Source organism: Gigantopelta aegis, chromosome 9, assembly GCF_016097555.1.
Source record: "Gigantopelta aegis isolate Gae_Host chromosome 9, Gae_host_genome, whole genome shotgun sequence".
NCBI lineage: Eukaryota > Metazoa > Mollusca > Gastropoda > Neomphalida > Peltospiridae > Gigantopelta > Gigantopelta aegis.
This window is the reverse complement of record NC_054707.1, coordinates 12603239-12618169: the sequence shown is the minus strand read 5'-3', so window position 1 is coordinate 12618169 and position 14931 is coordinate 12603239. Positions and strand designations below refer to the sequence as shown.

The window sequence follows — 14931 nt, the reverse complement described above, 5'->3', positions numbered from 1 at the left end:
TGTTATTAACTATGTATAATGTTGTAATTACCAACTGAAATTTAGGTATTTCGCACTCAAAATAATTTGAACATGTGCCTTCTTTGTTTATGGCAGCTGTAAAACAATTTTTGGTGCTTGTTGTACTGGCATATGCTATAAAGTGGTAGTCCTCCTATAGACAGAGTGGGAACCATATGTCGTGCTTACCCTTAAGACCAGGGGCCCATTTCACTGAACATCATGGGCCAAATTTATTAAGCCTGTTTTCTTAAAAGCAGGTGTTTAAGCATAGTAAGTGTGTGTAGTTACACATGTGTAAGTCTTAAAACGGGCTTCGTAAATTCAGCCCTAACATTTTACGTTACTGTGGTTTAGTTGTAGATTTACGTTTACATACAAAACTAGGCTCACGGTGTTTTGTGAAATCCAGATACCGACTCCAAACCCTGAGTGAGTGCTCTACAAGGCTCAATGGGTAGGTGTAAACCACTTGCACCGACCAGTGATCCATAACTGGTTCAACAAAGGCCATGGTTTGTGCTATCCTGCCTGTGGGAAGTGCAAATAAAAGATCCCTTGCTACTAATTGGAAGAGTAGCCCATATAGTGGCGACAGCGGGTTTCCTCTCAAAATCTGTGTGGTCCTTAACCATATGACTGACGCCATATAACCGTAAATAAATGTGTTGAGTGCGTCGTTAAATAAAACATTTCTTTCTAATAAGAACCGTGGTTTAGTTGTAGATGTAGATTTACGTTTACATGAAAAACTAGGCTCACAGTGTTTTGTGAAATTGGGCCCCAGCTCTCTTTTGTGGACAGTTAAAAGTTTGTCTTGTTTAACGAAATCATTTTTAAAAGTCATCTGTTGTCAGACATTGCTAAAATAATATGACATTAGCAAAGAATTACAAAAAATCCAATTGTCCTTAATTAATTTTGTTGAGTATAGATTAACACACATTGTTAGTTTTTATCAGAAAAAAATACCTTTCTTTTTGAGGACCAAGTATCTGTAAGATATTTCTCGAACTGTTTGTTAACACCAATTGCAAGAGCAATAAATTGTGTGATGTTAGTATACCGTATGTGGTAAGGCTAATTGTGCCTTGCCCACTAGACACAGCTGAGCGGTATAGTGTTCTAATTGTCAGTTTGTCACAGCAGTAGATGGGGAGAGTTTGCTTCCCTGTTGATTTACACAGCAGTTAGTTGTGATGGAGCTGAGGTTTAAATTTAGACTGTCGGCTATTCCAAGGCAGTTGCTAGATGTGAGTCAGCCTTTCTGTTTATGGTTATTGGTTGAAACCATTGGTGATTCACTGTATCATTACTGGTTTTATTACTGCAGTGTGAGCCAGAATGACCATCACCAGTACTGAGACGACACACATCGCAATTTGCTATGGTACATAAGTTTCAGAAATCGCAACACAATTTTCAAATTAAACAGCACACAGTTACATGTGCAGGTTCGGGTGGATGGGTGGGGGGGGGGGGGGGGGGTTGAGAGTCAAACATCCCTGCTTAGATTCAGTATATTTTCTGGGAAAGCATGATCATTTTAAACCTTGCTGGCTACAGTCTATACCTCCCCCCCCCCCCCCCCCCCCCCCCCCAGCATAAATTCCAGTATTTGTGCCTGCAGCAGTTGCTAAATGATTTTCAAGTTGATAAACAGACTGTTGCCAATCAAAATGTCTAAAACAAAATGTTCCCTGACTTAAGAAATAAAATATGTTTCTATGTTTCTATTTTATTATTTAACACATTCCGATACCCCTGTATTTAGATGGGGGGAGGGAATATACATTCATATATACAGTCCCAATGTGAGACATTCCTTGAGTTGCGTCCTCTTGGCCTATAGTTGGCACAGCAGGTGGTAAAGTTCAGTTGGTCCATATTGCCATGTTGCATTTGGTCAAACAATATCAGGAATGACATTATCAGTTCAAATCTATGGCATTTACAGTCATACATTTTGGTGTACAAATACATTTTGATGTAATTAGGAAGGGATATAGCTCTCTCTTGGTAGAACATTTGCCTGTTCTCATATTGGGTTTCTTCCCATGACATACGCTGTCCCACAACCAGCTGTCCCACAACCGTGTGTTTAATTTGTTGGGGGTTACAAATGGAAGTCTTGCTAAGGCTGAAAACTTGGAATAGCCCCTTCAACATTGGCTCAGGCTGTGTGGTAAATGTGCCCATGTTGTCTATTGCTCAGGCTGTGTAGTATATCTGCTTAACTTAGTCACTGATACGCAAGTGCATGTACCTATAAATAATAGTATTCATTTCTTTAAGAAATTTCTTTAAAACTTAAGAGAAGATTCATAAATTATAATTATTTTATTTTCATTGAAGATTACTTTATTAGTATAGATTTTAAACAAACTTTTTACCAAGCTGTGTAATTGTGACTGATACATTTTGTTTACAAGGAAGTCTTAAATAAGAAAATCGGTCATCATTGTCCGATAGCAAATTTATAATGGTAGGTTCTGTTATTCATTCTCTAAGTAAATACTAAATAGTCTTCAAACATTTTGCAGACAATTAGAGCATAATTACTGTTCAATTTGTCAAAGTGTATTATTGATTTTACAAGAGGTATAATTTATCAACAAAAACTAGTTTCTTACAGCTATGTAACATTAGTTGAGATAATCACCTGGTATTATTTCAAACACTGAGTTGAAGATTTGTATTTTTTATTCCACCAGTCATTAAAATGATGTAATCTAGATATTTGGGATTCCTCTTATAATCTTTTGTTTATGATCCAAAATCAAGGATTCACACAAGCGCGAAATCTTGCTAAGAAAGAAATGTTTTATTTAACGATGCACTCAACACATTTTTTTTACGGTTATATGTCATCAGACATATGGTTACGGACCACACAGATATGAAGAGAGGAAACCTGCTGTTGCCAATTCATGGGCTACTCTTTTTGATTAGCAGCAAGGGATCTTTTATATGCACCATCCCACAGACAGGATAGTACATACCACAGCTTTTGTTACACCTGTTGTGGAGCACTGGCTGGAACTAGAAATAGCCCAATGCGCCCACCGACGGGTATCGATGGGAATCATGAAATGATACAGAACAAAATAGTCCGTGTTCATTACATTTTAATTTTTTTTATTTACATGTATTTAATTTTTAATATTTTATATGTTTCAGAGAGAATTCTTGAGGATCACGACACCTTGGTTGAGAACATGGTCATGTGGACGAGAGATTCAAAAAACAAAATTCTCTTTGAAGAACGGCAAGAAAAATACGAAATATTTCAACACCCAGAGGTGAGCACAATGCCAGTCATATCATGTGTGTATGTTACATCTAAATAAGAAACTTATTAATGCAAGACATGTCCAGGATTAGGGTTTCTGCCAGAGGGTACGAAGGGTAAATTTACACATCCTAAAATCTTGGAAATTCATGGGTCTATTTTTAAAATGTTTAAATAGATAATGGTAATAGAACTGCTGTTTTAAATTTAATAAAGTACATAACATTCAGTGTTCAATTTCAAATGATAAGAAACCCGTAACTACCTAGTAGGAGCACTTATGATCTGGTTTTTTGTTTTTTAACTACGTACCCTCAAACTATTTTCTGACAGAAAGTCATTCCTGGCAAGCAATCACGGTTATTTGCTAGACTGGTTTTTATGCATACCGTTAGATGATGGTACCAATCAAATTGTTCGCAAGCTCTCTGTCTCATGACCACTGTCAATAACACCTGTGACTAAAGGTTCATATTAAATAGTTTTACTCTTTGGTTTCATTTCACAGAAGTACCTGTTGATGGGAACGTCGTCTGAGAAAGGAATTTCTTTGAGTCCGAAACAACAAGATAACTTGATACAGGTGAGACACTAGATCGAATCCTCTCGGTGGATCCAATCTCTGATTGGGTTTCTCCTCCCTCTCAACCTGTGTGCTAAGAATGGTATATCAATGGCCCTCGTATGTTGTGTTTTATCTGTGGGAAAATGCATATAAAAGATCTCTGAGTAGCTGTTGGATACCATTTATAGGAATTGGTCACTGGCGATGTCAGAGGCTAAGTCCGGGGTGGGCGTGCCTGAACCTTTGGGATATGGGCACGTAAAAAGAGTTCCCTTCCTTCCATTTATCTTACAAAGAGTTGTTCTGTGATGGTTTGTTTTGTATGTTGTAGGAATTCTTTACGCGGCCTGGTTCTCATGTACCCGATGTGGAAGGAGCTCTCTATCTCAAGTCGGACGGGAAGAAAGCATGGAAAAAATATTTCTTTGTCTTACGAGCATCTGGCCTGTACTACAACCCTAGAGGAAAAACCAGCAAGGTAACAGATCTGTTTTGTTTTCTGACAGACTTCCCCTATAGATTACAAAAATATATTTGTTTATGAATGTGGTTTTCGTTTGGGGAGGAGGCGGGGGGTCCTACTAAATGTACCAACCTTTCAAACAGCCAATACTGTTATTTAGTGCTCCATAGGGTAGAAAATCACGATTGAGGCCTTCCAAAGATAACAGTGTATCATAGGAGCATAACCCCACACATGTTTAAATACATGTAGCTTGTAGGCACTCACACCAATCCATGATTCAAATATCGTTGACACATTCCAGTAAAGTAAAATATTTTTAATTAAAGGGACATTCCTGAGTTTGCTGCATTGTAAGATGTTTCTGACTAATAAAATATTTCTACGATTAAACTTACAAATTAAATATATTTTCTTGTTTAGAATATCAGTGTCTGTATATTCAATGTGTTTCTGGTCATCTTAATATTTATAAGAAGCCCAAACTGGATTTTGTCTTCAAATAATTTTGTATGTATGAAAAAATAATATTTTAAAAAATAAAATGAAATTTAACCTAGTAAAAATATTAGAACGATCAGAAACACGTTTAATATACAGCCACTAATATTTGATACCACGATGATCAGACAGATTTGAATACCCATGAATATAAATTTTGTATATGTTTTTGTTTTGATGTGTTTTCAGGCACCAAAAGACTTGGTGTGTCTGGTTCAGTTTGAGTTTGTTGAGGTATATTACGGGCTGGGCTGGAAGAAGAAATATCACGCTCCCACAGACTACTGCTTCGCTCTCAAGGTATTTATTACATGTCATAGTACGTGGGTATCAGTTTGAGTGGGTATCAATTTGAGTGGATATCAGTTTGAGTTTGTTGAGGTGTATTACGGGCTGGGCTGGAAGAAGAAATATCACGCTCCCACAGACTACTGCTTCGCTCTCAAGGTATTTATTACATGTCATAGTACGTGGGTATCAGTTTGAGTGGGTATCAGTTTGAGTTTGTTGAGGTGTATTACGGGCTGGGCTGGAAGAAGAAATATCACGCTCCCACAGACTACTGCTTCGCTCTCAAGGTATTTATTACATGTCATAGTACGTGGGTATCAGTTTGAGTGGGTATCAGTTTGAGTTTGTTGAGGTGTATTACGGGCTGGGCTGGAAGAAGAAATATCACGCTCCCACAGACTACTGCTTTGCTCTCAAGGTATTTATTACATGTCATAGTACGTGGGTATCAGTTAAAAACAGCTGAGGATAGTCGAAGATCGTCACAGCTAGTCAACATTTGAAGGGAAGTAACTCCATGGTAACTGACATCTTTGGGTCTTATTTATTACATGTATTTGGATGCATTCATGTTTCCTGACTTTTTAAGGAAATTACTATCATTATTAATCAATATATGTAGGGTTCATACATATATTTTTTCATCATTTTTATTTCTTTTTCTTTTCTTGGCTTAAAATAGATTTGTTAAGATAAACTGAAATGTTGAAAAATTACCTTAATGATTGTTTATCAGCTTCATAAAGATATGTTTTAATAATCATCACGTTATTGTCTGTTATTGTTATTATTATTACATGTATTTTATTATTAATAACTATTATTGTTTTTATTACAGCATCCCCAGATTCAGAAGAAGAATTCCAAGTATATCCGGTATTTCTCCGCCGAGAGTAAAACGGCGCTGGACCAGTGGGTGATGGGAATCAGGCTAGCGAAGGTGATTTCAAGATGTTTTTATTACCTTTTTTACACACCACTAAGTAAAAAAAGTAGATATTTTTGCAAAATTTATGTTAATTGACATGGGTTCACTTTAGTTACTGTGAAATCCTTCATTTTGGTGATTTTACTAAAATATGCATTTCATTGGGTTCACTTTAGTTACTGTGAAATCCTTCATTTTGGTGATTTTACTAAAAATATGCATTTCATTGGGTTCACTTTAGTCACTGTGAAATCCTTCATTTTGGTGATTTTACTAAAATATGCATTTCATTGGGTTCACTTTAGTCACTGTGAAATCCTTCATTTTGGTGATTTTACTAAAATATGCATTTCATTGGGTTCACTTTAGTCACTGTGAAATCCTTCATTTTGGTGATTTTACTAAAATATGCATTTCATTGGGTTCACTTTAGTCACTGTGAAATCCTTCATTTTGGTGATTTTACTAAAATATGCATTTCATTGGGTTCACTTTAGTCACTGTGAAATCCTTCATTTTGGTGATTTTACTAAAATATGCATTTCATTGGGTTCACTTTAGTCACTGTGAAATCCTTCATTTTGGTGATTTTACTAAAATATGCATTTCATTGGGTTCACTTTAGTCACTGTGAAATCCTTCATTTTGGTGATTTTACTAAAATATGCATTTCATTGGGTTCACTTTAGTCACTGTGAAATCCTTCATTTTGGTGATTTTACTAAAATATGCATTTCATTGGGTTCACTTTAGTCACTGTGAAATCCTTCATTTTGGTGATTTTACTAAAATATGCATTTCATTGGGTTCACTTTAGTCACTGTGAAATCCTTCATTTTGGTGATTTTACTAAAATATGCATTTCATTGGGTTCACTTTAGTCACTGTGAAATCCTTCATTTTGGTGATTTTACTAAAATATGCATTTCATTGGGTTCACTTTAGTCACTGTGAAATCCTTCATTTTGGTGATTTTACTAAAATATGCATTTCATTGGCTACTTAAAGGCACATACCCTAGTTTTTAAACACTACAGCATATTTTTCACTATAAAAGTCGTTTATGATCACTGAATTCAAATATGCATTTTTTTTCATATTTTTAAAAACACGTGCGTCTGAGAAGTAACTGTTATGGAGTCGCGTTTTAGTCTATTTTTAAGGGTATTTCAACATCACAGACTCTTGTTTCACTCTGTTGTATCCAAATTTGTTACTGGTTTGTAAGTTGACCAACTTTTTACGGGTTGAAACCAGAGTATAGGTGAAAATTATGCCTTAGTGTTTAAAAACTAGGGTATGACCCTTTAATGCATTACATTGAATAATTCATGGATTGAAAAAATAGGACCATAAATTAGTATTAATATGTATATATGTATCATTTTGTTGTGTTCTTAAATTCATTGACTGCACTTTTCTATTAATGTCATGAAAATTAGACCACCACAAACAAAAGTGACTTTACAGTATGTAGTCAGACCTGTTTTAAGCGGCCATACAAAGGAGTAGAGAAAAGGTGACTGTTGATTACAGGTTGCCACATGAACAGTCTTTACTCTTGTTTTGTGTTTGAAGCTACAGTGTATTACTGGTATTGCAAATTCTTTACTCTTATAAAAAAAGCTAAAAGTTTGACCTGGCCTTGATGAAAAACATATAAATCTTCTTGCTTATGACCAAATAAGTATAGCCCAGGGTTCGAAACTTGCCAAAAAATATGGTTGCCCCCAAAATAATAATGCATATTGGCAAATTATGGTACGCGAACCACGAGTAAGATTTTAATGTGGAATACAAATATTAATAGTGGATCATATGTTATAGCTATAAAGAAGATAATATTATTACAAATAGGACTTTGGTCGCTTTTGGCGACCTGACCACAGGCCATTTCGAGCCCTGATAGCCTATGTAACAGAAGCAGGTTTCTTCTTTTGATCTGTGGGAGGGGGAGGGATAATTACACATCACCTATTAGCAGGAAATTAATGACGTTTGTATTTCTGATGTCCTTTGGATATTTGTTTCTTCAGTTCTGTTAAAAATTACCTAGTGATGGAAATCGTTTGGAATTTCACCATCGGTTATAATCAGTTTGCATCAACTGATCAGATTTCAGTTATACAGTTGGTTAGAATGATATGAACATAAGAAATATATCGGTTATAAGGATTATGTACCTTGATCCTACAAATAGCTAATGTTGTCTTTAAATACATTGGCTTGATGCACGGTTGGTCTAGGATCGATCCCTGTTGGTGGTCCCGTTGGACCATTTCTCGTTCCAGCCAGTGCTCCACAACTGGTGTAACAAAGGCTGTAGTATGTGCTATCCTGTCTGTGGGATGGTGCATATAAAAGATCCCTTGCAGTTAATTGGAAAGTGTAGCCCATGAAGTGGTGACAGCAGGTTTCCTCTCTCAATATCTGTGTGGTCTTTAACCATATGTCTGACACCATATAACCATAAATAAAATGTGTAGAGTGTGTCGTTAAATAAAACATTTCCTTCATTATTGTGTCTTGAATCTCAATATGTGATAATCCCTTCTTTAAAAATTAAAACATTTAATGTCACAGCTGAAAATTATATTCTTGGGTTTTTTTTGGCGTGCAGTATATTTTGATATTATTAATAACAATAACTGATTTTGTTTTTTTTTAAACTCTAAATATCTGTTTTCTTTAGTTATGCATGAAAACAAACTCAAAGCCCAGAACATTTACATCAAGTTAGCATTTGATTATGGAAAACTATTATCGATCATCACATCAGTAAAGCCCAATTGAGCAATTTTTTTTATAGTCGTTCTTTGGAAAAATCACTGTTGTTATCTGTGAGTAACTTTTTTTATCTTGTTTTGTTTTCAGATCGGCAAACAAGTGTTACACAACTATGATAAGTTACAGCATGACGTTTCTACGTGGGATTTACGCGACAACACCGAACAAGTGAACAACTTCCGTGCTTCCAACTACATCAATGACAATATCGCCTTGAACAACACAGGCAATCTTCACAGCAGCCAAATGTCTGTGCCGGAACCAAATTCTAGACACTCCATTGTTACAGTAGTCAACGCGTCGTTAATCCGAAATAGCACGTCGGGTGGGCCAGACTGTGAGAATCCAAATGAAATAATCGGCATCGAGGTAACGCCGATACCGGACCGCAAGAGTTCGATCACCGGCATTAGTTGCGGCGACTCATCTCAGCCGAAGACCCCGGTGAAGCGAGTGTCATTCAGCAACACCCACAGCATCATCAACGCCGACACGGGCGAGGAACTGCTGCATCCGAAACACCGAGACTCCATCACAAGTGCGTCGACCGACTCTAGCGAAGACTCGAACTCTAGCGGTGAGGGCAGGCACAGCCTGTCGGCGAGGGGCAAGCTGCGGCCCAAGTTGCCAGTGACGACGGAAACAACCCGCCAGTTGTCGGAGATGTTCCAGACGTCTACCGACAACGTGTCGTACGGAGACTCGGTGTTTGTCGAGGATCGGAAACCGTCATTGAGTTACTCGGAGAAACGGCGATCGTCCTCGTCCTCGATTTCCAGCGACAAGGACAGACGAGCAGCTGAGGTCGGAAGCAAAAAGATTTCTCACGTCCGGAGCTCGTCCGGCCCGTCACAGGCGCCACTGTCTCAGAGGAGTGAAGTCTGTTCTCAGGGCGATGTGCAGATCCAGCACAACGTGTCTCAGTCGATGTCGCCACAGAGCGTGAGGCAGCACACACCGCCTCCAGCAAGGCAGCACACACCACCGCCACCACCAGCAGCAGCGAACATGTCCCACACCATCACACAGCCTGCAAGGAGTGGGCCAAGTCCTCCTGTTCTACCACCGGCCCCGACGTGTCCTGCACCGTCACCTGTTTGTTCTCCTCAAGCACCAGCTAAGAAATGTCAACCTCCTCCTCCTCCAACCCCTGCCACTGCCAGCAAGTGTTCTCAGCCACAGGTCAAAAACGTTGTGCCAAGTTCTGCGGCTTGTTCTCAAGCTGCCAATAATACGCAGAATTCGTTGTCATCTGCTAGAGGGCCTCCACAGAATGACATGCCCAGAGTGCAACAGAACGGCTGTGCTTCGCCGGGAATGAATGGAAGGATGACACCACAGCCTCCTGATGGTCATGGACACTATCAACAGCTTGGAGGCAGGGGACCACCACCACCACCTCCTCAGAAAGGTCAACCTCCTCCTCAGAAAGGTCAACCTCCTCCACCACCTCAGAAGAGTAATCATCCGCCAGCACCGCCAATGACACAGAGACATCCGGGATCTATGAATGGGATGCCTCCAAGTCCTCAGATCAGCCGGGCTCCGGGAATGGATGCCTGTATGAATGGATCAGTGGGTCATATGCGGAAGTCTTCAAGATCGGAGGGAGATGGGAGCTCACCAACTAGGTCAGCCATTCCCGTGCCGATGCCCACCGCACCACAAGAACAGCATCCTCCCATGACGGCACCAAAGCCAAAACAGCCACCCATGTCCCCAGCTGTGAGTCAGCATAACAAGACACAGGGTCATCATCCACCGATGCAAGCATCAAACAGCCTGCCCAACGGAAACCATGTGGGCAAACTGCCACAAGGGAATCATCCAGCATCACCAAGCTTCGCAGATCATGGTGTGCCAATGCCGCCACCAATGCCACTGTTACAGACGTCGCCGACTCAATCTATATCTCAAAGACTGTCAAACATAAAACATCCTTCACCACCTACTGCTACTCCATTGATCACTGCCAGTAGCAATAAACACGGACCAAAAAATATTCAAAGGACAAACAGTTCTCCGAAAGGAAATGTGGATAACGAGAGTGGTGTTTCTCTGCCATTTCTGGCCGAGTTGTCAAAACGATCATCAAACATTCACCACGGTGCGGCACCCAACCAGGTGCACGTAGGACACAGTCATAGTGGTCAGGGGATGACGAGGGGCAATCATACTGCTGAATGTGTTTCTGTGCCCCACCAGACCAACAAGGCCAACCACAGACGTTCTTCCTCCACCGGTGGTGGTGGTGGCAGTGGGATCGGTAACAAACCACAGGGTCACCCAGTGGGGCCGAAATCGGACAGCAAGCGACCACCGCCGCCACCACCGCCGAAACGTAGCGAACACACGCGTCTGTCCTCGGACCAGACGCGGCAGATTCAGCTCGACCAGCCCGTACAGGACCCCATCTACGAAAACTGTGAAGGTATTATGGACATCAATGAGTTGCCTCCCCCTCCACCGGAGTTCCTCGAAGGTCTGGCCATGAAGGGTGAGCAACAACATCAGCAACATCAACAGCTTCAACAGCAGCAGCAGCAGCAGCAGGCGAGCATGAAGAAAGGTCGACCCCCACCCCCGCCCCCCAAACGCAGCAAGGACACCCAGCTGAGTCACTAGCTGGTCTGTGTTCCCACTCGTTATATTCTAGCACCGTCTCCTCTCATGGCTGTCTGTTTTCACTTCTTGTTTTACATATAAAGGTGACTGTGTAGAGGCTACAGTGTATGTGTGGCTGGTCATTGGTTCATTTCCTGTCAGGCTGAAACTGTCACAGTGATAATCAAAGACCAAAATCGCTAAGCAATCTTGCAATGCAATTCAAAACCATTTGCAGGAAGAATGTAATGTTGCTTAAGCGAGCTTCGTGAATTAGGCCCGGGTGTGGCAGAGAGGTATCAAAAGCTAATAATTGTTTAAAATTGCAAATCTTTCAAAGTGGTCCTCCAGATTTAGTACTCAATGAAAAAGAAAATAAAGATTAAAAATAAAAACGTAGCTGATTGCTAAATGATAGAATAAGAGCTCCATTCTTGTCTTCAGATAAATAACCTAATCTCTGTCTAATACTTGTATTAATTAATTGCTTGCTATAGCAAAGAGTCTTCCTTTAGCTCTTGTCACTGACAAAATTATGTAAACTATTTTAGCTGGGTTTTCAATGATTTTAATTATAAGTATGATAGTGGAGATATACTGATTAAAATTTTGCTTCAAATAATGGTCTTCCATGGGCCCCAAAAATACTTCCAACAGCAAGCAGAGATACAAGTACTTATCAGGCATCAAATCGGTGGGGGTGGGTTGAAGGGTACAATTGTCCAAAAATACTTCATTGGTGGGGGTGGGTTGAAGGGTACAATTCTGCTAGAATTATAAAAATAATGAAATGTAGGTATTTTAGGATTCCATTTCATAATCTCATGCTTCCGACTGGGATTCGTAGAAACAATATCCTGATAAAGCAGCTTATGTTTTGCTGTGTTACATTGCTAGCAGTGAACCATGACCAGGATGCTCTAATGTGTGAGGAATGTAGCCAATGACCAGGATGCTCTAATGTGTGAGGAATGTAGCCAATGACTAGGATGCTCTAATGTGTGAGGAATGTAGCCAATGACCAGGATGCTCTAATGTGTGAGGAATGTAGCCAATGACTAGGATGCTCTAATGTGTGAGGAATGTAGCCAATGACCAGGGACCTAATTCAATAAACTCTCGCAACTTTGCGATCTCGCAGTGCAATGCAAAAAGACTTGCTTTGTTGTTTAGCAGAGCCTAAGAGACCTTTGTGAATTAGGCCCCTGCTTGCTATCTGGTTTGTAATCATTATTGTAAGACCAGACTAGGTGTGGCTCTAGTGTAAGATCAGTGCTTTCTGGAGTAATGGGTGGGAGAGGAAGTGTTTGTATTGTGACACAGCTGGTGGACCGTTAGTGCTATGTACATGTATTTATTGCCGAGAGGTTGAGTGTGTGGTTAAATAAACCATTTCCTTCCTTCCTTATTGACGTGAGGAGAACCGGTTTGCAGACATATTCTAGTTTTAGTGTGTACAGACTGAAAATCTCTATTGTGACTGGCTGGTTCATAATACTGGTAATGTTATCATGTCACAAGCATTCTTACTGGTCATTTGAAATAATACTGGCAATGTTATTATATCATGTAACAAGCATACTGATTGAACACTTGAATTAACACTGGTAATTTTATCATGTAACACATATACTTATTGGTAATTTGAATTAATACTGGTAAATGATATCATGTAACAAGCATACTGATTGGTCATTTTAATTAATACTAGTAATGTTATCATGAAACAAGCATACTGATTGGTCATTTTAATTAATACTAGTAATGTTATCATGAAACAAGCATACTGATTGGTCATTTTAATTAATACTAGTAATGTTATCATGAAACAAGCATACTGACTGGTCATTTGAAGTGAGACTAGTCCTTATTACCAGTATACAGATACAAACTGACCATTTGCTTCTAAAATAGCAGTTAAATATTAAACTTGAAATTTAAAAAAAAAAAAATTGAAGTTACATATCACATACATGTAATTGCAATAACAAACAAAAATGATTAAAATTAAAGATTTATAATGTTTGTTTAAATCTAGTCCAACTTGTCATGAAGACTACTACATTGTATTCAGACAGCCACGTCTGTAATATGACTGCATAAAACAGGAATTGTTTTACATGCATATCTGCTTTTAAAGACCATATTTTGCTGTTCCGGTTAGTTATTATACACAGATTTCACTGTTATCATAGTTCATTGACTGACTGTGTAAATTGGTTGACCGCTGTCTGTTGTTCAGTTCTTGTTGGTCCAAGAAATGAATGTGGTTTCTAGTCGTATACATACAGATCTGCATTCTTCAATGTCACAGTAGCCACAAACATATACTCCTATTGGTATATTGTTTATATCAAATCAGTTTGTGTCAAACTGTCTTTTGTAAATATATACAAACGTATACGTGTGTGTGTGTAATGTTTTTTGGAAGTCATTACATATTATTTTATTCTGAATGTTTATAAGCATTTATATTTGACATATATATTAAGATTTTATTGTATAAACTTGTCTTTATTGACTGGTTCTAGTCATTATTTTGAGAGAAAAAACCTTTTTAGTGTTTGTTATTCTCGTTTCATTTTGTTTTTTCTTTTTGGTACATCTTTTTGGATTATCTCACCATATACACACTAACTGACTTACATAATAAATAACATTTGACAAATACTTGGAGATAATGTGTATTCCAGAATTCCACTATCTGATAATATTGTTTGATACCATAATAGTTTTCTATTTCGTCATGCATGCTAACTCTTAAACTGTGATAAGACACAAAATGGAAGCCATTGACATACACAAATCTTAAAGGGACTGTCCTGGATAGTTAGTCCTAGCAAGACTTCTGTTTTCTCCACCAACACATCCTGCTTTGTCCTGCTTTTTTAAAACACAATCTTGCCTTAAAGGGACATGCCCTAGTTTTTAAACATTAAGGCATATTTTTTACTATTGGAGCCATGTTTGATAACTGAAATCATATTTTACTTGGATTTTAATGTTTAAATTATCCATTCGAAGTGTTTTTGGTCGTCCTAATGTCTTTAATATCACAAAATGCATTTCTCATATTTTTGAAAATGCATGTGCATCTGAGAAGTAACAGCTATGGAGTCCAGTTTTACTCTATTTTTAGAGGCTATTTCACCATTTCAAAGTCACAAACTCATGTTTCACTCAATTGTAACTTTATCCAAATGTATTACAGGTTTGTAGATTAACTAAAGTTAGTGTTAATTTTCACGGGTTGAAACTAGGGTATGTCCCTTTAACATATTTTAAATATAAAGCAATATATGGATAAATACATTTGGAATGTCTTTTGGCCAAATTATTTCAATATTCATTTGGCTCTTTGTACATAAATATTTACATACAGGATACAACAAAACATTACAATGTCCAGAAATGCGTTGGTTATAGAAATATTCATATACTAAACCCAAAAATATTAGTTTATTGTAATTTTAATAACAAATGTATTTTATTTGCCAAAT

The 14931-nt window shown here is 38.3% G+C and overlaps 1 protein-coding gene across 2 annotated transcripts in view; it reads left to right on the top strand.

Moving 5' to 3' along the window:
- The window catches only part of LOC121381277 (ras-associated and pleckstrin homology domains-containing protein 1-like), a 175986-nt gene extending 163844 nt beyond the window's left edge, over nucleotides 1-12142 (top strand). For both annotated transcript variants that reach the window (XM_041510522.1, XM_041510523.1), the window contains 6 exons: nucleotides 3181-3302; nucleotides 3801-3875; nucleotides 4189-4335; nucleotides 5011-5121; nucleotides 5951-6052; nucleotides 8915-12142. In XM_041510522.1, the coding sequence (XP_041366456.1) occupies nucleotides 3181-3302; nucleotides 3801-3875; nucleotides 4189-4335; nucleotides 5011-5121; nucleotides 5951-6052; nucleotides 8915-11452 (3095 nt within the window). In that variant the 3' untranslated portion in view covers nucleotides 11453-12142. The remainder of the gene's footprint in view (nucleotides 1-3180; nucleotides 3303-3800; nucleotides 3876-4188; nucleotides 4336-5010; nucleotides 5122-5950; nucleotides 6053-8914) is intronic.
- Nucleotides 12143-14931: the final 2789 nt, after the last annotated feature.